At 38.9% G+C, this 22,499-nt stretch overlaps 1 protein-coding gene and 1 long non-coding RNA gene across 2 annotated transcripts in view; one reads left to right on the forward strand and one right to left on the reverse strand.

Annotated features, from left to right (window-relative positions):
• The window catches only part of LOC105853929, an 86,567-nt gene that overhangs the window by 39,510 nt on the left and 24,558 nt on the right, over window positions 1-22,499 (reverse strand). The window lies entirely within an intron of this gene.
• On the forward strand, window positions 10,064-13,427 carry LOC101630076 (serine protease inhibitor Kazal-type 7). The gene is made up of 4 exons (XM_004686560.2): window positions 10,064-10,169; window positions 11,020-11,045; window positions 11,715-11,839; window positions 13,225-13,427. The coding sequence occupies exons 1-4, from the start codon at window positions 10,109-10,111 to the stop codon at window positions 13,268-13,270; spliced, it is 258 nt and encodes an 85-aa protein (XP_004686617.1). The 5' UTR covers window positions 10,064-10,108; the 3' UTR covers window positions 13,271-13,427.

A 22,499-nucleotide genomic window follows, 5' to 3' on the forward strand; every position in this document is an offset into this window, starting at 1 on the left:
TGTGTGTGTATATAATGTAAGTCAATAAACCCATGCTGCGCTCACTGAGAGCCTAACTCAGGTACAGTCACAGACTTTCAGAGCTCAATTGAGGACTCAGAGACTGTGGAAACAATTTCTGAATTCCTCCATGACATTCCTAAAGGGCTAGCAACTATTGGGATTTCTCACCAATGGGAAGAATTTTGCTTCATGATGAAGCATAAACATCTCTGTAGAGAACTTGATGATGCAGTACTTGTTGGCAAGCTCTGATTACTTTGAATCCAAACTTACATATTTGCTGCTTTCTCAACCATTAATGTCTTTATGACCAAACTTTATGACAAAAACTTTATGACAAAAGGGAATGTGTCCGTTCTTCCAATTAGCCATAGAAATGAATTCTGTCTTCTATTCAATTCACACTTAAATTTTTTTCCTCCAGGAAAAGAAAACAAAAACAAAAACAAGATACTACATCATTTCTCAAGTTCTACTTTCAGTATTCTTTCTTGCCTACTCATCTAATCTACAATGCTAAATTTAGATAGTACTCATCTTAGTATCCAGATATAACCTCAATAAATATTGCCTTTTTCTTAACTGATGAATCTTTTGATGCAGTATGTCTGTAATCTTAGAGTTGTGGATTTCTTACATGCTGGTAGACATGAAGGTAAAGTAGGCAGAAATTCTCCTTTCACTCTCAAAGGAGACTCTGCAAAGGGGCCCTTGCCTACTTAGACAACATCTTAAAAATCAGAAATGGGGGGAGGAGTAGAAAAGAATGTATTAAGTTTGTACAGTTTCTTCTTACTTAAGCTAAATTCAATCTAAGATGGCTAAATTAGTTCAAGTTTCAGTGAGTTAAGTTCTATTTCTTTTCAAATCCATTGAAAACAGATTATTTATCTCAAATACTGGATGATTTTTCATTAAGAATGTGGAATCCTAGGACTAATTATTTATTGAGTAATTCCTATTCTGTTCAATGCATAGTGTCAGGTACCAGAAACCAGACAGGCAAGGTCTTCTGCTTGTGGAACCTGTATTCTAGTTGAGAGGTAGCAACACACAACTGAAGAAGCAGGTCATCTTCCTAGGTAACAATGAATACAGTTTTGAAAGTGAATAAAATGCGGTGATATAATAAGGCATGTAATAGTTCAACAAATAGACATTGAATGAATGTTTGAGATCATGAAATCCTAACACGAGATCTAATTGAAATCACCAGAAGAGCTTGTAAAAGAAAAGAAGAGAGAAATATGGAGAAAGGGGATGTATTTATATATTCATTTTAAAATTTTTAGTGAATTAAGTTTAGTTCACAACAGGTTTCAGGTACACAGTAATATTAGTTGACACTTGTACATTCTACATTAGGATTTCTACCACAGTCTAATTTTCATCCTTCACATATAGTTCACCCCCTTTACCTAAACATCACCCTTTTCCCCACCAGTGACCACCATTTTGTTCTCATAATATAATACTTTGTTTTTCTTTTGTTTTGTTGTTCACTTGTGAAAAGAATTTAAAGAAGAATAACATAGGAAAGACTTTTCCTATCCAATGTCATGTGAATTCAATACGAAACATTTAGAGTTCAATACAAATCATAGAAGATACAGACGAGGGCCTGACAGGCTTACCAGCTGAATATTTTAATGGGAAAAATCAGTTACTTTAAATAATATTGGAATTGGAGAAAAGGAACCCTACAAGGCTGATGTGCCCATGGGCATCATTCTAGAAACCCACTGGGTTATGCCAATGGCCCTCTGCCTCTCTTACACTTTGTCACCATTCAGGCTCCAAAAAGCCTTCTCCCAGCACCAGTGTTATTTTTCCCCTATTCACATGTCATTTTCTCTCCCTGTGCCATGGTATATTTTCTTGTAAACACTTGTCATAATCTGAAATCATCTGATTATGGTTTTTATTTCTTTTTTTCTCTATAGGAAAGTAAGTTACAAGAAGTAGAGTTTGCATCTCCAGTGATGGTCACACTGGAACAGAGAAGGGAACTGGTGAAGTTGATTTATCACTCGTGTTTCATTGTTCCTAAGTAAAATGATGTTAAAGTGTCAGGTTGGGAAGGCCTACAGGATTAAACTGTAAAGAAAAAACATTAAAGAGGCCGATCTACATCATCTGAAGAAAAAAGACCTTGACTAGGTACTCTATAGCCACAGCTGCACAGATGCTTACAAAGAACAGATGGGGCCACCCTGGTGGCACAAGGGTTAAATCTCAGTGCTATCAAGCTTATCACCAGCCAGTGCAGCTGAGTTTGACCCCCCCCCCCCCATGGTGCAGCAGACCTCTCCTATCTCCCCTGCTGCTCCTCACAGCAATGTATTTCAGTAGATCCACCTGTTCTGCTCCTCACTCTGTCTCTGGTGAATCCTCTTACCCCCCCACACCTCTGGCCTATACCCCAGTTCTTGTACATAAATAAATCTTTTTTTTTTTAAAGAGCAGATCTGTTCTACTAGGCTCCACTGTGGAGATTCAGAATGTCTGAATCATATAGAGGTGATGTTCTAATCAACCTAACAAAGAATTTCTGAGAGCACAAGCAGCTCTAAATTCAGTGATCTTCCTTGGTAATAAGCCTTTGTATTGGAGATAACATCAGAGAAAACTGAAGTGAATGTTTCCTTCTTAATGTCCAAGGAAACAGTAACATCCCTTTAGATGTTATTAAGTATTTTGTAAAATAAGTAATTGTCAAATTAAGTTTGGGGAAGATTTGAGTGTAGCAAGTTGAAAAAAATTCTACATTGCAGAAAATTTAAAATGCCTTTATATGTTTTATTAATATGAGCACATATTTTTTTTTTAAAGATTTATTTATTTATTCGTACAGAACTGGGTTACAGGTCAGAGATGCGGAGGGTGAGAGGATTCACCAAAGACAGAGTGGGGAACAGAACAGGCAGATCGACGAAGTACACTGCTGAGGGGAGCAGCGGGCGGGTCAGGAGAGGTCTGCCGCGCCATGTGGTCACCTCCAGGGCAGGCGGGAATCGAACTCATGCAGAAGTGGTTTAAGCTTCTTTGTGCAGTGCTTTAACCCGCTGCGCCACCAGGGAGGGCCAAGCACATATTTTTAGTTCTCTTTCTATTGATATATATTTTACATCATTGTTCATTTTTTAAACAATGTTTAATTTTTCCCCTCACAAAGTGTGTTGTAAATTTCCCCAAAGAAATAGTCCATTCATGATTTCCCAACTTTGATTAATCTTTTTTAAAGATTACTAGTTAACATTTTGTGGGAAACCAGTATCTTAAAGATCAAAGGTCTATGGTTCACTTCATGAAGAAGGACATGAATTTAGTTGGGGGAGGGAAGAGTTGATGGGTTGGAATGTTGTAGACCAATTCTTATGTTGAAGCCCTAAGTCCTAGTGAGACTATTTAGAAACAGTGTTTTTAAAGGAGGTAATTCAGATTAAATGAGGTCATAAAGGTAGTGCCTTAAACTAATAGGGCTTGTGTCCTAATTTGATGAGGAAGAGACCAGGAGTTATACACAGAGAATAACCATGTGAGAACACAGTAAGAAGGTTGCTATCTAAAAGCTGAAGAGAGAGGCCTCAGGAGGAACCAGCCCTGTCTGTGACTTGATCTTGAATGTCAGCCTCCAAAACTGGGGGAAATATACTTTCTGTTGTTTAAATCAGCCCATCTTTGATATTCTGATATGATAATGTAGCACACCAGTATGTTCTCTAATGTGGCTAACTCTGAAATTACAGATGCCTGATGCAGCAGCAGTATGGGAAACATGATTTTTACTAATCATATAAAAGCCAGGACTTATGTATTTAATCTAGAGGTGACCTAAGAACAACATGAACCAACAGGAAAAATAGTCATTACTGTTCACTGACATCATCTTGTTCCATTATTGGAATTGTTTTAGTGATTCAAAGAAAATGGAACAGAATCAAAATGCATAAGATCCCTGGGTTAGCTAAGTCTGTATTCCCACATATGACAGGAACAAGATCCTGCAGATATCAAAATGCAAATATCTGTATCTTGAGGTCACTGTGACCCAGTGCACACAAAGGCATTATCATGGTGGAGGTTACCTCAAAAGAGAAGGGCCCTCTTGGTGGTGCAATGGGTTAAAGGACAGCACTGTGAAGCTCGTTGCAGCCGCTTCATGAGTTCAAGTTCGATCCCCAGCCAGGGAGGTGACCCATATAGCTTGGCAGACCTCTCCTGACCTACCCACTGCTCCCCTCAGCAGTCTATTTCAGTCAATCTGCCTGTTCTGCTCCCCTCTCTGCCTCTGGTGAATCCTCTGACCACCCCTGCACCTCTGGCCTGTACCCCAGTTCTGTATACATAAATAAAATAAATCTCTTTAAAAAAGAAAATGAGTGTGAAGGGTACATAGGGGAAGATAGTAGAGGAAGGCTAGAGTTATTCCAGTAAAATCTATGTCACTGATTTTAAAACTTGCATGAGAAGGTGTTGAGGGTGTTGGATGAAATGTATGCTGGAGGCTAAGAAAAGAGCCAAGAGGTTGGGAGTGGGCTGGTGCAGCAGTTGGTAGGAGGGAACCAGAATCAAATATTGGAATTACAATTGCTTTTACCACCCTAGTTAGACTTATTTATCAGTTACATATATTTTCAAAGGAGGCATTTTTAACTTTAAAAGTTGAAGCACCAATCTGGGCAACATTCAGTAGATGTGAGGAAGCAGAGACCAGTGTGAAGAAAAGACTGTCACAGCACTGCCCCAGAAGCTGGGGAGGTGGGGGTTTGGGGGGAAGGGGAAGAAGAGCACCTAGCTTCAGACTCTCCACCAGAGAAGCTCCTTCAAGCCAAATAACCACATCTGAAGATACTATACTTTCAGACCCAGTACTCAGCTCCCTCCACCCACTCCTGAAACACATCAGATGTCCTTCCTGACTGCTCCTACTTGGCCATTTTATTCCGACTACCCACGTTCCATGGTGTCTACACATCGATTAGATTTATTGTTATCTTTTCTTTTTTTTTAACTGAAGTACCACTGGTTTATATTGCTGCCAGTATTTGGAAGTATAAGATCTCCCCCTTCAGGTGCAGTTACCATCATGATTAAAACACACTGATTCTTAAACTAACCACTTCTCTCAGTCCTTTTTGCCTCAGCTACATAACAGGATAGATAACTATTATCTACCTTGTAAGCTAATAATGCCTTTATTTAAAGATTTATTTTATTTTTTAAGTTAATGACTTTTGTCATTAATTTTATTGAAGTAATATTGCATTATAGTATTGCATAAGTTTTGGGTGTGTACAACTATAGAACTACACCTGTGTAGACCATATTAAGTTTACCACTAAAAGTCCAATTCTATCTTTCAATAGACCCCTTTTACTAGATTTCCCTACCCCCTTTCCATCTTCAATTCTGGTAACCACTAACTGATTTTATAGTCTAAAAATTGGTTTTATTTAGTTTTAAATAAGATCACATACATAGCAGGTGTAGCACAGTTCTAGCACACAGTTGATGCTTAATATGGGTTAGTTTTATTATTATTATTATTCATTATTTTTATTATTATTATTATGATCGTTCCTTCCTTTAGCTCTTACATGTGTCTATCTCCTGCCCATCTATGTTGCAAGTTTTCCCATTACCCCCCATCTATCTGACTTCGTTAAGACCCTCCTTCAACTTACTCTCTCACTCTGCTCTAACCTTCCAATAGGCCTCCTTTCTCTTTCTTGTGGTACCCTCTAACTCCTCTGGGGAAGACATCCCAATACTCTCAAACTTCCCTCTCACTTCATTTTTGTGTCCCTGTATTAGTTTTATACTTCCTTCCCCAGAGTGGAACCGTGGTCATAGTGATCTTCTAGCATGGATGAAGCCCCCCAACCACCATTGCAGGAATAAGCAACTGCCCCAAATTAAAGCTTAAGATCAACTTTTATCTTTACAGGCTTAATCTTTCATTCCCACAGGTCTCTGTATAATTTGTGATTACATCTACAGCCCATAAGCATCTGCCAGAACCCAAAGCCACCCACAACTGAACCGTGACCTCACTTTTCCTGACAGTTTCGAATGCACAGACCTTTGTCTCTTTCCATCTTTCATCTACTTATCTTTGAATACACCTTGATGGCATTATCTTAACTCCACCCCTGAGAAATGAAGTCTGACCCTTCACCTGTTAGCTAAAACTTCATAAACAATTGCTCATATTTCCCACACTTATCATATTTTTTCTGAACCTTGACCTCTAAAGTCCTAATTGCTGACATAGTCTGTCAGAACCTTCCGGACCACCTAACTCTCTTCCAAGCCTAACACAGTCTTTTTGGGTCGCCACATGTCTCTAATATATCCAGCCTCTATCCATAAAATCACCTTTTCCAATCTCTCAGTGCCATAATGTACTTGAGGAGTCAGCATAGCACTGACTGGACCTGCTCAAATCTAGGGCTACTTTTGTCTAGCAGCATTTTTATACCTCCTGTTGTCTATCGGATATGCTCCACTGGGGTTTGTGCCAAATCTTTTCCAGTTTCCAATCAACCCAATTCTTCTACTGCAAACAGCAACCCCAAAACTTAACAGCCAGAGATACCCTTTCAATGGGCTCTCCTTCATAACTCTTCTTTTCAAAATATCCCTGTCTACACGATCATCTATTCTTCTGCATCTCCTGTGTCAGAGGAAATGGTGTTTCATCTTCTCTCTCTCTCTCTTTTTTTAAGATTTATTTACTTATTCATACAAAACTGGGGTACAGGCCAGAGATGTGGAGGGTGAGAGGATTCACCAGAGACAGAGTGGGGAGCAGAACAGGCAGATCGACGAAGTACACTGCTGAGGGGAGCAGCAGGTGGGTCAGGAGAGGTCTGCCTCACCATGTGGTCACCTCCGGGGCAGGCGGGGATTGAACTCGTGGGGAAGTGGCTTAAGCTTCTTAGTGCTGTGCTTTAACCCGCTGCGCCACCAGGGAGGGCCTCATCTTGTCTCTTAATCTTATTTCCTACTTTTCTTTTGTACTTGGATCAGCCACCCTCTACCACATATCATCATTGTCTTCTTCTGCTTCACTTTAAACAATATCCAATCCATCCTAGCCATTGCTGAAGTCTTCGCTTCTTCCATTCACTTCCTCTAAAATGTCTAAAGAAATATGTGAAATCCTATCCTACTTACTTTATTGCCTAGTCTTTTTTGTGAAAATTCCACTTTCAAACTACAACATAAATACCACTTCTTGAAACAAAATCACTTTTTCTCTGTGTTTATTCTCTTTAAACTTTAATGGCAATCAATAAAACTTATAATTAACTCTCTTTATGAGAATACTTACTTGTCTTTTCCATGACTTAACACACGACCACTTCACCTTGACAACAGTCACCTCCATTCACTGGCATCATAATTTTGGTAACATTACTTAAATTCTGTGAGTTGGAACTTACTCACTATTGAAATTGGGGTAAATTGGAGTAATAAAAATTCTTTCCTCACAGAGCTATCATAAAATCACATTCCATATCACTAGTGACTTTAAATCAAACTCTAGTTATGATCTTGGTGCTTTGATACATATACACAAACATGAAAACATATATATGATATATAAAATTAACATTATAATGTAATATAAAATATGTATAAATGCATTTAACACTCTAATTACTCTGAGAGTGATTATTTTTGTTTTAGATGTGGAAACTAACATATATAGAGTTTAACCTATATACTCAGTTATGTAGTCAACATTGATTGGAAGAAAGATTTCAAATAAGATTCATGGACTCATTCTTAACTATTAGATTACACTGCTTTACAAACAAATGTATGAGATGAAACATGCAAAGCCATTATTATTAGTTTGGCATCTTTTGTTGATATTGTGTTTCAGAAGTAAAAATAAATGTAAAAAGTGAAGGACAGGTTTTGATACTTTTATCTTTAAACCCAGCGGACAAGCAATAGCTATTTGGACAATACAGTTTGCAAGCTAAAGTCAGCCCCAAAACTCTTAGCTTGTCAATAATAACAACACCAATAATAATTACTATATATAACTATATACATTGCACTATGAAAAGAGACTTTCAGGAAAATGTCTTCCATTATATGAATTCTACTGTGGCCAGCAATAGAGCTCAACAGGGATGAAATGAAGGTTCTGGGGTGGTCTCTGTATTGTTTACCAACTATTGCAAGTTCTTTGGCTTTTGGCTTTCAAGAGACAATGTAGAACTGTCTTCCATAACCTTTCAATTTGGGCCAGGTCATATGACGGTGAGGGAAATGGCCATGGTGCTGCTTCTGGGCTGGAATATCTAACTACCGAAAAGGAAGATCCTCAGAAACATGTGACCACTTCACATGGACAATAAACAACCTTCCAAATAGTGCCTGCTGGGACTGACTGAGGGCAATGTGGCACCACCATTGACCACCATACACATAGATCTTGGGCAAGAAGTAAATTTGTATCTTTTTAATTTAGTTTAGTTAACTAACTTGTTTGTTTGTTCTTTATTGAGGCACCTTGACTTATAACAGAGCATGTTTTAGGAGCACAGGTTCACACCTTGTCTAATGAGCAGCATCCCACTGCATCTACCACCACATCCTATTAACCCTCCACCACAGTCCAGACACCCCTGGACTATCTGGTCCCACCCTGGCTACCTTCATTCTGTCTTCAGAATCCAGGGGTTTGTTGAGACTGTCTGTTAACTTTGTTTCTTTATATACCACATGAATAAAAACATACATCACCTTTTTTTTTTAAGATTTATTTATTTGTGCATACAAAACTGGGGTACAGGCCAGAGGCTCAGGGGCAGCGAGAGGTTTCACCAGAGACAGAGTGGGGAGCAGAACAGGCAGATCAATGAAGCACACTGTTGAGGGGAGCAGCGGGCGGATCAGCAGAGGTCTGCCAGCCATGTGGTCACCTCTGGGGCAGGCAGGGATCGAACTCATGCGGAAGTGGCTTAAGCTTCTCAGTGCTGTGCTTTAACCTGCTGTGCCACCAGGGAGGGCAAATTTAACCTTTTTTTAAAAAGTGCTGAGTAGAACACATCTGCACAGCCACTGACATATGAGAAGATGGCAGGGAAATGCAAATCAAAACCAGAGTGAGAGACCACCTCACACCAGTCAGAATAGCCTATAGCAAAAAGACAAGAAATAGTAAGTGCTGGCGGAGGTGTGGTGAAAAAAGGCAGCCTTCCCACTTAGCTAGTAGAGATGGAAACTGGTGCAGCCTTCAAAGAAAACACATGAAATTCTTCAAAATATAAAAAGTAGATGTCCCACATGGTCCAGCAGTTCTAGTTGAATATGAAAATGTGAATTCGCAAAAATACGTGTGTATCATGCTCACTGCAACACTTTACTGTAGCCAAGCGAAGGAAACAACCTCAGTGCCCACTGTGAGTTGGCTGGCGAGAAAAGACATGGTATATAAATTTTTATTGTTTTAAGTCATAGGGATCTTGAGGGTAAACGTAACCGCAGCACAACCAGATCTTCCTGACCAATTCTGCCTCACAGCATATAAGTAAACCCAAGACCATACAGCTGAAAAATCTAAGTATCCTTCTGTAAGCCTCAGGTAGGCCAAAGTCACGGCTCCTTCCTGTAAGTCCCAGTTTGTTTCAAAGGCTTCTATCCTCAAAAACAAAACCATGTATTACTAGGAGCCAAAATATAAACAGGTACAGACTCTCGGACTTGGGTTTAATGCCAGGTTTTTTGGTGAGATTAAAGAAGTATTCAAATCTCACTTATTTCATAACTACGCCAAGCCACCCACACCTAATTTCTTCTTTGCTTTATGAAGTTTAGAAGTTCAAGTAACAGGGCTCACCTTCAACAGAAAAGTATTTCTCACCTCAAATAATCAACTTGTTGATCAAAGAAGAACAATGGCAAGAACGTGGCAAGGATGGCAACACCGCCCAGGGTGTGACTTTGTGCTTTTTGAGCCTGTGGATGAGCTCACAGGGAAGGCGGAGAGACCAGACACTGCCATATAAATGTGTCCCTTTTCTAGGGCATATCCGCTGTGACTGTCCTGAGCAGCCTGTGTACTCCAGCCATCTCCACCATGAAGTTCATCGGCAGCCTCCTTCTGCTCTGCACCATGGCACATTTCTGCAGCAGCTCAGGTAAGTTCAGAACAGGCAGTGTCCTGTCCAGCCAATAAAGTTATTTTCCCACAGAAAAACTTTCCCTGTGATGTGAGAATTTGAGAGAAATATCTGAGCTTGTGAGTTTACAGTGTTCTGGTCTGTGATGGAAGCCAGGTCTATGACCTAGGGAGGGAGACAGCATGTCCCACTGGTTTGGAAGCACTTCAGTCTAGTAATGACCTTTTCAAAAAATTTTTATTTCCATTCATGGAGAAAAAAATAAACTCATTTCTTCTTAAGTCTACCATTTCATAAGGATACCGGAAGTTGTCAGTGCTACTAGTTACTATTCCTCCTTATAAAGATGCAGAAAAACCTGATGTCTTTCCAAATCAGTCCAGGCGGATCAAAATAAAACATAATTTTCCAAATGACAGAATTCAACAATTAGTCTCTTATAAAGTAGAAAATTACTTAACTAAGATGATAAAATTTTGAAGGCATCCCATTCCATTCCTTTGTATGAGTGAGGAGGAACAGAATATCAGATGTGGTGCATCAGGATTGTAGACATTGTGACTGTAAAATGTCCTGTTGAGCTCTGACTTTGAACTATTGTCAAAGACATGATAAGCTTCAGAGCCCATCCTGTGGTCAATAAAGAGGAAATCTGGATAACTCACTTACCTGAACTGTGGGTTCAACCCACCCATTTGACATTCTCAGCAAACGCTGGCATTTTGTCTAATGATGGGGTGTATGTGTAGACTCAGTGATGGAGGTGGCACAGTCATACTTTATAGGACTGAATTTACAGAAATTTTACTTAATAAAATTTCAAGACTTGGCTACATTTTTAATATTTCCCTCTGTATCTCTCTTTCAGAAGTTGCTAGTCTACCTTTAAAAACAGTGAGTATACTGAATTTATTTTAATTTCAATTCCTAGTGAGTGATAATTAATAACTACTTGTAAATATAGCTATGTAGGATTAAAATAGTATGTTTGAGTGGGGCTAAAAGAGAGAGGGAGACACAGACAGAGAAATTGCATCTGTTTTATGAACGCCAGTTAGAGAAATATAACATATAATTAAATAACCATAGCTTAAAAAATTTGAGCATGAAAAGGAGAGAGAAATGACTTTCATCAAGAGGCGGTGATGTCTTCGTGGAAAGGACAATATAGGTGAGGAAGGCCAAAGTCAACTACTGACTTGCATAGGCTCAGAGTTCAAATCTCAGTCCCTTACTAGCTTTTCTGTTGTATAAATTGGCTCTTTTAAGCCTTAATTTCCCCTTCTGTAAATAGAGGCACTAGAAGAACCTGCCCTATACATTGTTCTGAAGAATAAAGAAAAATGATGCAAGATTGAATTTCAATGCCTGGCATAGACATTATACTAGATTATCATACTAGTGGGACTTGTATTACTAACACTAGCATTTGTTGAGGTAACATTATTAATAGAAGTGGCCACAGCAGCATGGGAAGATTTGAGTGAATACTTTTGCCAAGAGGTCATGGTAGCTGAGCATGAAAGGGCAAGAGAAAGGGGAACATTCTTTTGTCTTTCACAGGTGGATTGCAGCATCTATAAGAAGTACCCAGTGGTAGCCATCCCTTGCCCCATCACATACATGCCAGTGTGTGGCTCCGACTACATCACCTATGGGAATGAGTGCCACTTGTGTATTGAGAACCTGTGAGTAGCTCTTGAGAAGGAATAAGAATTGGGTCCAGTGTCCTTCCTGCAAAACTTCTCTGTCATGAGTGAGCCTGCCTAAGCTGAGCCTCCATAAGCTGAACCTAGTCTCAGACACAGTTGGAAGAGATGGAAAACTGATTTCCTCACAGTGAGAGGAAGGTTGGGCCAGATGCTTTGCCAGCTTGGACTGGTCTTCCATCACAGAACCCCCAATTCTTGTCTGTCAATTGAGGGAGTGCAATGAGACACACTCTTTAAAACTGCTAGACCCAGAGCTCTGTCAAGGCAAGTCAGGAGTGGCCAAAAGGTTTAAAACAATCATTTGAGGGGTCTTCCATCCCAACGTCAACTTTTGATTTTTTTAAGTGGAATTCTAAACAATGTTTTGTTTAAAGGAAGGTTCCTGAATTTCATGATAAATACAAGTGAAAAACTACTATGTTGTGTGACTTCTAAGAGACTTAGTGGCAATCACACAGTTTGATTCTTGGACCAACTGTGGCTAGAAGCTTTTTACTTTTCTCAGTCTCTTAGTGGTTTTATATATCTGCAATCTTAGGGCAATAATAGGGAAAAGGTTACCCCACGTTTTTTACTTTTACCTAAAAGAGGCAGATACAAGCTTTCAATTCCCAGGCCAATATTCCATGGTCATGTTTCACTGAAGTATATTGTTTGGCCCCCAGTGTGTTTGAAGACACTTCAAGTAGATGGATGTCACTTCTTTGGTGCAGGACTGGCAATTTGGCACTTCCTTTCTTACACCAAATTCACATTCATATCGATAATTCTCTTTTAGGCCACTGCCCTCAGATCTTGGGCTTTTCATTTCTCTAATTACCTTTGCAAGTTAGAAATATCAGACTAGGCCCAAAGCTCTGAAAGATATGCCTACATATTCACTCCCACCTAGGAAGCTTTATTTCACAAATGGAAAGTTTATTTTACATGCTCATACATGTGAAATTTGACCTAGTTGCTGTTCAAGGACAGTAAAGGGGTCCTGTGGTAGAAGTTCTCCTTAAGCAGCATCAATCCCTAGAGCAGAGCCCCATTGCAGGTTCTCCTGCACAAGCAGAGCTCAAGGCCTAGCCACTTCAACTCCCCTGGTCAGAAACCCTCCTTCTTTGCTGTTTGAAGACTATGGGTGATCAGTACAGGCTTTGGTATCAGTGGAAGCACCAAGAGGGTGAGGAGTATCACTGGACAGGAAAGTATACTACTGTCTCTATTAAAAATTGCTGAGACAGGGACCTACCATTTGGGGAGGTCAATTTCTGTATCTGTAAAATGAGGTCCTGCCTCATAGTCTCTGTAGCTCCTATCAGTCTATGAAATGTCCTTTTCTGTTCTTGAATCTTGCTAACTGTGTCTCCCCACAGGAAAAGTGACGGGAAGGTTCAGCTGCTTCATGAAGGGAAATGTTAACTCTTCTGTGGGCTCAGCACCATCTTCATCACCAAGCTCACCTCAACTTGGCTGAAGCTCTGGATGGAGAGAACCATCCTCTTTGTTGAGCAGAGAAAATTTTTGTGCCCAAACTCATGCCTCACTGATTAACTTCTTTTTGCACCTCAATAAAAGATTTTCCTCAGAGAGTTTATCTTTACTTCTATTTGGCTTCATTTCTTAGATCAGAGACTATATCTCAGTTTTAAAGGAAACAGTGTCTTGTTTAAGAGAAAATTTTGTATAAGGAATCCCAAGTGGGATTCAAGAAACATGCAGATACACACATACACACATCTACACATGTCCATATACACATACAAATATTCACATGTATACACAAATACAGCTATACCCACAAATGTGGACACACACAAATACCCACACAGGCACACACACAAATATCCATATATGTGCATATGCATACACACCTGTGAACACCACACCCTCTCCAGAAGTCTTCCCCAAATCAATAACTACGATGGGGTACAACTTAATGGACCAGACTGGTAGGATTTTTTCTGTAACTCTTTGAAAGGGAACCTCCTTCATGCAACAAGTCATCCCAGAGGAAAGATGCTGCTACCTATTTTGTCATAATACTCCATTATTTCTCTTCTGTCGCTCCAGATTTCATCACAACAGAATACCCTAGGGGCTGACTACTACATACATTGCTTCAGATCCTCTCTAAAATGTGTCTTCCATACCTTCAAGAGACATTACAGTTTACCAAGAAAATATTAACAAATAACACCTGTTTCTTTCTACTGTTTCTCTCTCACACAAAATTTCTGGATTCTGCAAGAGAGCACAGCTTTATCGTAAAGTTAAAAGGGTTAGTCAAAAGATCACAATTTTGTTAAGCAAAAATATCATTTAGCAGCAAACAAACAATCCGGATACTGATAAGCTGCTTAACTTTATCAAATTGACCAATAGTTTTCCTTTAATTCCCTAAGGAAACAGTTTTTCATTCTTCATAAACAGATCCATTAGTCTTTTCTCCTTAATAAACTAATGTACAAATATAAAATATGCCAAGTAGTATTTTTATTATACTAAAAAGTACAACTAATTTCTAACATTTCTTTGTTCAACTCTAAGTATCAAGTGAAAGAACGATTATTTTAAAAAGTATGGAATTACTATCTAACTAGTAACTTTAAAAGATTGAAACCTGTTTTAAGTGGAAAATAAGAAGCAAAATATGTACAACATCGCTAACATTTACCATAAGGTTTTTTAGAAATGACATCTTTTCATAACTATACGTTATTTAAAAAATAAATGCTGTATTTATAATTTTATGGTAAATATAGTCAAAATTTACCAGTGAGCTTTCTGAATATCTTAACCACCTAGCTTAATCTTAGGATTTTAAAAGTCCTAAGAGCCGCCCTTCCTGTTGGTGCAGCTGGTTAAAGCGCAGCACTGCAATCTAGCTGCAGCCACTTCAGTGCAAGTTGGATCCCTGGCCAAAGAGGTGACCCACATGCAACAGCAGACCTCTCCTGCCTCGCCCACCGCTCCCCTCAGCAGTGTATTTCTTCCAGTCCACCTGTTCTGCTTCCCACTCTGTCTCTGGTGAATCTTCTCACCCCCTGCACCTCTGGCCTGTACCCCAGTTCTATATGCATAAATAAATAAATCTTTAAAGAAAAAAAGTCATAAGAGCAATAATTTTGGCAAAAATTTGCAGGTTTTACCTGCAATGGAGACCCTATTTGGATAATTCACTTTCTGACCATGGTAAAGACTCTCTCTCTCCTAGATGCTTCCCACCAGTCTGTTGTCACAAGAATGTTGGATGCACCTACTCAGGGAGTAGCAAACACTTGGAAAACGCTGCTTCAAACTTAACTCAGCTCTATAATTTCATGTTAATAACTACTGAGCCAGGAAAGTTGGCTTCCAGCTCCCTAATCCTAATGTTAATACACAGTTACTCCATATATCTAGCCAGCTCAAAGTGCTTCACTCAAATTGATGATTAATGTTCAGCTCAACACAAGGGACTTTAGTGATGGCTCATGGGTATTATGGTGGTGGGAGAACTATGGGGGCTACATCTCAGAGGAGAAATAAAATACTGTACAAAAATGAACTAAGAAAATAAATAAATTTAATTATATTAAAAAACCAAACATTCCACTCACAAACCTTTAGTCCATTTGCTAATCATAGTAAGCCACCCAGTAACCTAAGCTTTCTCAGTCTTTGGGCTTTCTGATACACCTTCTCAAACCAGACATAGATGTGAAGAGAGAGTGTACAAGTGCACAAAAGAGCAGACATATTGGCCCAGAAATGATGAGTGTTGGGGGAAAAAATAAAGGTTCACTCTTTTCTTTCCCCTTTTGGTTCTCTCTTCTTTTTTTCTAGTTACCAGATTGTCTTCCTTTCTCTTTTCTTGCTCTCTTCCTCACATGTTTCCTATGACTTTTTATTGGTCTTCTAATTTTTCCTATTTTCTCCTAAAATTTATTACCATCTTCTCATTTTCCCTAGCCCCATAAGTGTTTTTTTTTTTTAAGATTTATTTATTTATTCATACAGAGATGCGGAGGGTGAGAAGGTTCACCAGAGACAGAGTGGGGAGCAGAACAGGCAGACCGATGAAGTACACTGAAAGGGGAGCAGTGGGCAGGTCGGGAGAGGTCTGCCGTGCCATGTGGATCTCCTCCAGGGCAGGTGGGAATCAAACTCATGCGGAAGTGGCTTAAACTTCTGTGCTTTAACCCGCTGTGCTACCAGGGAAGGCCCCAAAAATGTCTTTTATTCTTTCAAAAATTTCCACCTCCATATCCTACAGCAAATGGCAAGCTGTCACACATGTTTGCATACACCCTTGGGGAAATGCTATACTTATTATACTATACTACATTACATTACATAGCATATATTGCACAGGAATATTATATGACTAGATGTTTGTGTCAACATTAAGAGTGTTGAAGAAACATGCAAAGTGTTTACCATATATATTATTACACAGCCAAATACTTAGGCCTACCTGAAGCTTGTTTTCCAGATTTTTACTACAACATCTACATTCCAATTTAACATATACCCAATGTTACCTCATCTCTAAAGCCCAATTTCCATTTTACACAGAGCTCCTTCTATAGTCTAATGCTCATTCCCCTCAAGTCAACTCCCAATTCCCTTTTTGAACTAAAACCTTGAAATAGAAATCTCTAACATTCATCCACATTTACACTATTTCATACAAAAGAATCTGAGCCAACAGTGGACTCAGCCCTCAATTTTTATAGCTATCAACCTAACTTTTTATTGTCTCTGGGTCTTACTTCAATGACAGGCTCAAAATGCCTCTTTATAAATATGTTGTACTCTTTATAAATATGTTGCAACTGTGAGCTACCATTTTACTTTGGTGGTTAATGAAGCACACAGGTGTATGTTCATATCTGACTCTCTTAACAGTTGGCTTCACCATCGCTGGTGGCCTCAGTGATTTGATCAGAAAGACTACATTCAAAAGCCAATACATATTAGAATAAAGTGAGTTATGATGATTAATCTTTAATTAACGAACAAATAGATTATTCCATTTGCTCTTAACATTTATCAAAAGCTTATTTGTGTCTGATCCTATAAAGGTAAGTGCTTCACATACATAAGTTCATTTAAAATGTACTTATGATGATGGTTCCATCATTAATTTTATTCTTTAAGTTTATTTAAGAGAAATTATCGAATACTTGTTAAAGCAGTAAGGAAGCAATGGGAAATTGCAGTAGGGGAAAGAGATTGGGTTCAATGGTGAATAAGACAAACACAAGTGGGAATTTATAACCAAGACTAGAGTGAAATGACCAGTATGGGGGGGGGGCGGGGATTACTAACAAGTAATATCAAGGACAGGAAGATTTTTACTAAACTGGATTAACAAGACAATTGTGAAAGGCAGATCAAGGACTTAAACTCTAGAGTCGGGGGATGAAGAACTTGATCAGCTATCAAGGGATATTATGTATCACTGGTAGGGGGATGACTTAGCAAGGTTTATGCTAAGACTGGATTGGGCCAGCCAAAGATGTGAAGTGGTAGGGAGGTGTTAGTGTTGATGCTAAGGTCCAGGCCTAGTTAAGAACAGGACTCAGAGAAGTCTAAGTTAGGTCAAGTAGAGTTTGCTGAAAGAGTGAGTTCAGGGGCAAAGTCCCTTCTTATGCATAGTATATCCAAGTTATAACATAATTGTACACCAGAGTGCATATTCATTTACTGGATGATCAAATGAAAATTTAAAAACTAAGGCTTATGGAATTAAATAACATTCACAGGGTCATGTAGAAAATGATGGAGCTGGCAATGAATTCAGGTCTTTAAAACTCCCAGTTTCAGCTTTCAGTAATTTTCTGATGCCTACCTCTAAGACAACTTCAACATAAATTCCTGTTGACCTAATCCTTTTGAAGAGAAATAGATGTGAGTTTAAGTCTCTCAGCCTTTGCAATAGGGGAAGCCTTACCTACCAAAACTGCAAGAGCTTCTTCCAAGGCCTTCTTGTAGAGTTGGTTTACTTAGATGTTGGTACATTACAAAATAAGTGTTCTTGTACTCTTCACTAATGATTCCAAGTAAAATATGACTTACTGAAGGCACAATTAAACTTATTTAAGCCATAGCTAAATGGTTGGTGGCTCATCTACTGAAAGTTATTGCATCAGTGGAAGATGCCATTTGTCATGTGACTTCTATGTCATCTATGGTTGAGGGCAAAGTTCACAACTCATTCTTGAACCATTCAGCCTACACTTGGGGACTGGGGACTCATGGCCAAAGATTCAGGCCGCTGCAGTCACTCTAGAGCCACTCTGGGTTAAAGTGGTCATGTAGCTCTTTACTATTGGCTTTCCAGAGGCCCTTCTCTTAAAAGCATTTGATAAAGAAGAGTCCACCAGAGATGTAGCAGGTAAATGAAGTGGGTTGTTCATGAGTTACACCCTTTGAGCTATTTCTCCAAATTTCGTATTTTTTAAAAAATCATCCCTCTGCTAAAGAATCTGAATCATTGCTTCTACTGAACCAAGAATTGGGTGAGTATAGATATCTCTGTTCTCTGCCCAGTCTGGAATCTCCACTGGCAACATTTCTCATTTGATAATGGAAAAGAGACTATGAAAGAAGGGAACCTGGAAAAGAGTCAAAAACCATAAAATTGCCATGCTGATGTCTATTTCTAGGAAAAAACAATGCAACCAAAAATATGCAGTAAACCCAGAACACTACCATAACTTCCATGTGACTTCACTTTTTCATCTGTAAAACAAAGAACATAGTACTAACTCTAACAAACTTGTTAAGATCAAAGAGTATAGATGTGAAAGCATTCAAAATATTAATAATGTAAAGAGGTGAGGAACTAAAGTTAGTTTTATTGAGTCCTATTATCTATTCAAATGTCACATGCAATCATGTCTTTCACAATCAAGGATTCCCAAACCTATATTAGGTTATGACATTTCCCAGGTCTGTGCTTCTGAAAATAGCTATTTCACAATGGAAGCAGGAACTTTTGACAGCATATAAGGCAGGACCCACATGGCTGGGGCAGACACTGGAAAGCCACCCCTGTGTCTGCCTGACTGCCCTTGGTCACTTGAGCACCATGAGAGTAACTACCTTTGCTGTCCTTGTGAGTCTGGCACTTGTGACTGTCTCCAGTAAGTATCTCCCTCATGTGCAGCCCTGCTCTGATAGCTCATGCCACCATCTGTCTACAACATTCTGGGCTATACTTGTCACATAGCTATTAAGGAATGTTTTTTTGAATGTAGTTTCTACTCTCCACTAGTAAATGGCACTAATTCATATGACTTCAGGGGTTGAGTGGACTCAAATATTCAGCTAAGGCAAAATTTTTCCCATATAAACACTCTGTGTAACTTCTTTGAGAAGTGACGGTCCAAATTCTGCTTTGACGAGACATAACCACTTATGGGACCTCCTTTTTTTCACAAAACAGTCCATTCCATTATTTGGCAATATGAGCTATTATTATTCTTCCATTATTGAGTTAAAATCTAATAACTTGGAGGCCCTCCCTGGTGGCGTAGCGGGTTAAAGCACTGCACTGAGAAGCTAAAGCCACTTCCGAATGAGTTCGATTCCCACCCGCCCCGGAGGTGACCACATGGCGTGGCAGACCTCTCCTGACCCGCCCGCTGCTCCCCTCAGCAGTGTACTTCATCAGTCAGCCTGTTCTGCTCCCTACTCTGTCTCTGGTGAAGCCCCTCACCGCCCCTGAGCCTCTGGCCTGTACCCCAATTCTGTATGTACAAATAAATAAATCTTAAAAAAAAAAATCTAATACCTTGGAATTTCCAACCTCTGGTTCAACTTCTGTCATCTATGCCTGCTACTCAACAGCAGATACCCCCTAAAATTAAACACACTTGTTTTTCTCCCCAACATTTCCTAAATTTTAATTATGAGAAAAGAAAGAATAAAACACTTCAACTTTTGATATAATGCTAATATGCATCTCTGCAGAGGTCTATAACTTTTATGAAGGTAAGAATTGAAACATCAGTCAGATTACTTTTCTAATAAGATGAAGTTTTTCTAATTTCCCCTGGACTTTGTTTCTTTCAGATGTAGATGGTGCCATATACAGAAAGGTCAGTACATATATCTTTTTCTTTCATTTAAATATATTTATGTATTTATTTTTACATCATTCTTCATTTTGTGCATAATACCTATGGACTTAACAGCACCAACTCACCCATATGCCATCACCATAGTCCTATGTGTTCTTTCTACTCCAGTTTTGATCCTGTTCCCCTCTCCACCACCACAGTATGTCTCTGGTTTATAGTTGCTCATTGCTTTTTGTTTCTACTTTATTACAATTGCTTTATTTGTTTGTTTTCTGATCCCTTACATGCCTGCTGTGAGTGAAGCTATCTGGTATTTTTCTTTTTCTTTCTGGGTTATTTCAGTAAGCATGAGCCCTTCCAGCTCCATCCATGTTTGAGGCATGAGTTTGTCTTTTTTGATTGTTGAGTAATATTTCATTGTATATATGTACCTCATCTTCTTGATTCAGTTATCTATTTTGAGTCTCTCACGTTGATTCCACATCTTCCTAATTGTAAATGGAGCAGCAATAAACATAGGGGTGCAGGTGTCCTTTAGAATTAATGTTTTTGTGTCCTTTGGGTAGGTACCTAGGAGTGAAATTGCTGGGTCATATGAAAACTCCATTTTTAGCAGTTTGAGAAACCTCCAAACAGCTTTCCACAGTGGTTGGACCAGTTTGCATTCCCACCAGCGGTGCAGGAGAGTTCCTTTTTCTCCACACCCTCGCCAACATTTGTTGTTGCTAGTTGTTTTAATAAGTACATTTACCTTTAAGTCAAGTTCTACTTTTACATAATTTTGTCTTTTTTTTTAATTACAGTTCATCTGCTTTGTTTCCTTACATTACCTACATTTGTGAAATCATGCAATATTTATCTGTCTTTCTGGATAATTCTGCTCCCTAAGTGGAAGATAACGGAAGTTCCTTTCACTTTGCTGCAAATGTTTGTCTTTCCTTATAGCTACAGGAGGTTCCAATGTATGTGTATAGCACATCTTCTTTACCCAGTCCTCTGTCAGTGAGCACTTAGGCTGCTTCTAAAAGCATAATTTATATAATGTTAAGTTAGTATCCATGAAGATTTTTTGATACTATATATTACTGAAATTTTTACATGTTTGAAAATTTATGTTTTTAAGTAACAAAACAAGTTTTTCTTCAAAAACTGTAGAAAGAATCTTTGGATTTGGAAGTAGGAGAACAAAGTGGTTAGACAACTGGCATGAGATTTGGGTTGATTTCTTAATTTGGATGGCAGCTTTTTGATCATGTGACTATGGGCAGTAGATCATGTTTCACAGATTGTTGAGAAACTTAAATGTATAGGTTTGAAAAGGGCACGCAGGAAAACTTGGTAAGACAAGTCATGATCCTTATCACTTTTAAATGGATCACACACATCTTTGTTGTCTAGCTTAGAGAATGAAGTTTTAACATAAACTTTCCTTCATGATTCATTTTGGTAATGACTTTCTTTATGACTGCTATTTACTGAGTAAATCTAGGTGTGGTGACAAGGCTTTCAACCAGCAGCTGGGGATTTGGGTTATAATCCATGCTCTGGCTTTCAGTTGTTTGACGCTGGGACCTGAGCAGCTCCTTTCACTTGTATGAGTCTTTCCTTGTAACTTTTATTTTTTTAGAAGATTATTTATGCATACAGAACCGGAGTACAGGCAAGAGGTATGGGGCATTGAGAGGATTCACCAGAGAGAGAACAGGGAACAGAACAGGCAGATCGATGAAGTACACTGTTGAGGGGAGCAGCAGGTGGGTCAGGAGATGTCTGCCACGCCACGTGGATCACCTCCCGGGGTGGGGATTGAACTCGCACTAAGGCAGCTGGCTCTCTTGCAGTGCTGCGCTTTAACCTGCTGTGCCACCAGCGAGGGCCCTGTTGTAACTTTTAAAGGAAATAATCAGGTTAAAAATATTTGGAAATGGGCAGGTCTGATTTCAACTTAAGTTAAGGGTGAGAATGGAAAGGCTAGTTGATATTAAGCCTTGGTAGTTTGCTGGTCACAGTGAGTATATTTCTGAAGTCTTTCTGATCTTAGGTCCATTGTTAGTTTTTGTGTTGCCTGCACTCTCTGCCATAAAACTTAGAAAGTATGGAATATATTAACTTAAGGAAGATAGAATGAAGGATGGGTATATCTTAAGGGGAGATGAAGTCACCTTTAAGTCTGAGCATGCTGCAGGCTATCCAAGCAGAGGAATTCAACAATTGGTGAAAATGATATCTTGAATTCTGGGACAAAGAGCTGGAAATATAGAATCTTCTGTTTATACCTGGATTATGTGGTTCTGAAAGTAAAGCCAAGGAATAAAAATAATAACATTTTTTAATTCATATTTTCCATGTCACATAGTGATAAGCATTTTATGCATGTCTTCTCACTTACATAGATTTTTTTTTAACTTTGTAATAAAGACGTTGTCATCAATCATCATTTTGCAGAAAAGAAACTAAGGCTTAGAGGAATCATTGTCCCAGGGTCTTACAATCAGGATTTAAATTCCAATATGTTTGACTTTACTGTCCACAACCTTCAATTAGCTCACAGGTGTAAAACCCAGAAAGTTCTTTCT

Source organism: Condylura cristata, unplaced genomic scaffold (assembly GCF_000260355.1).
Source record: "Condylura cristata isolate star-nosed mole 26May11 unplaced genomic scaffold, ConCri1.0 scaffold00021, whole genome shotgun sequence".
NCBI lineage: Eukaryota > Metazoa > Chordata > Mammalia > Eulipotyphla > Talpidae > Condylura > Condylura cristata.

Excerpts from the sequence above, each read along its gene's own strand:
- LOC101630076 (XM_004686560.2), top strand. The coding sequence starts at position 10,109 with ATGAAGTTCATCGGCAGCCTCCTTCTGCTCTGCACCATGGCACATTTC. Across the intron at positions 11,046-11,714 it reads CTAGTCTACCTTTAAAAACA|GTGGATTGCAGCATCTATAA; the intron begins GTGAGTATACTG and ends TGTCTTTCACAG. Across the intron at positions 11,840-13,224 it reads CACTTGTGTATTGAGAACCT|GAAAAGTGACGGGAAGGTTC; the intron begins GTGAGTAGCTCT and ends GTCTCCCCACAG.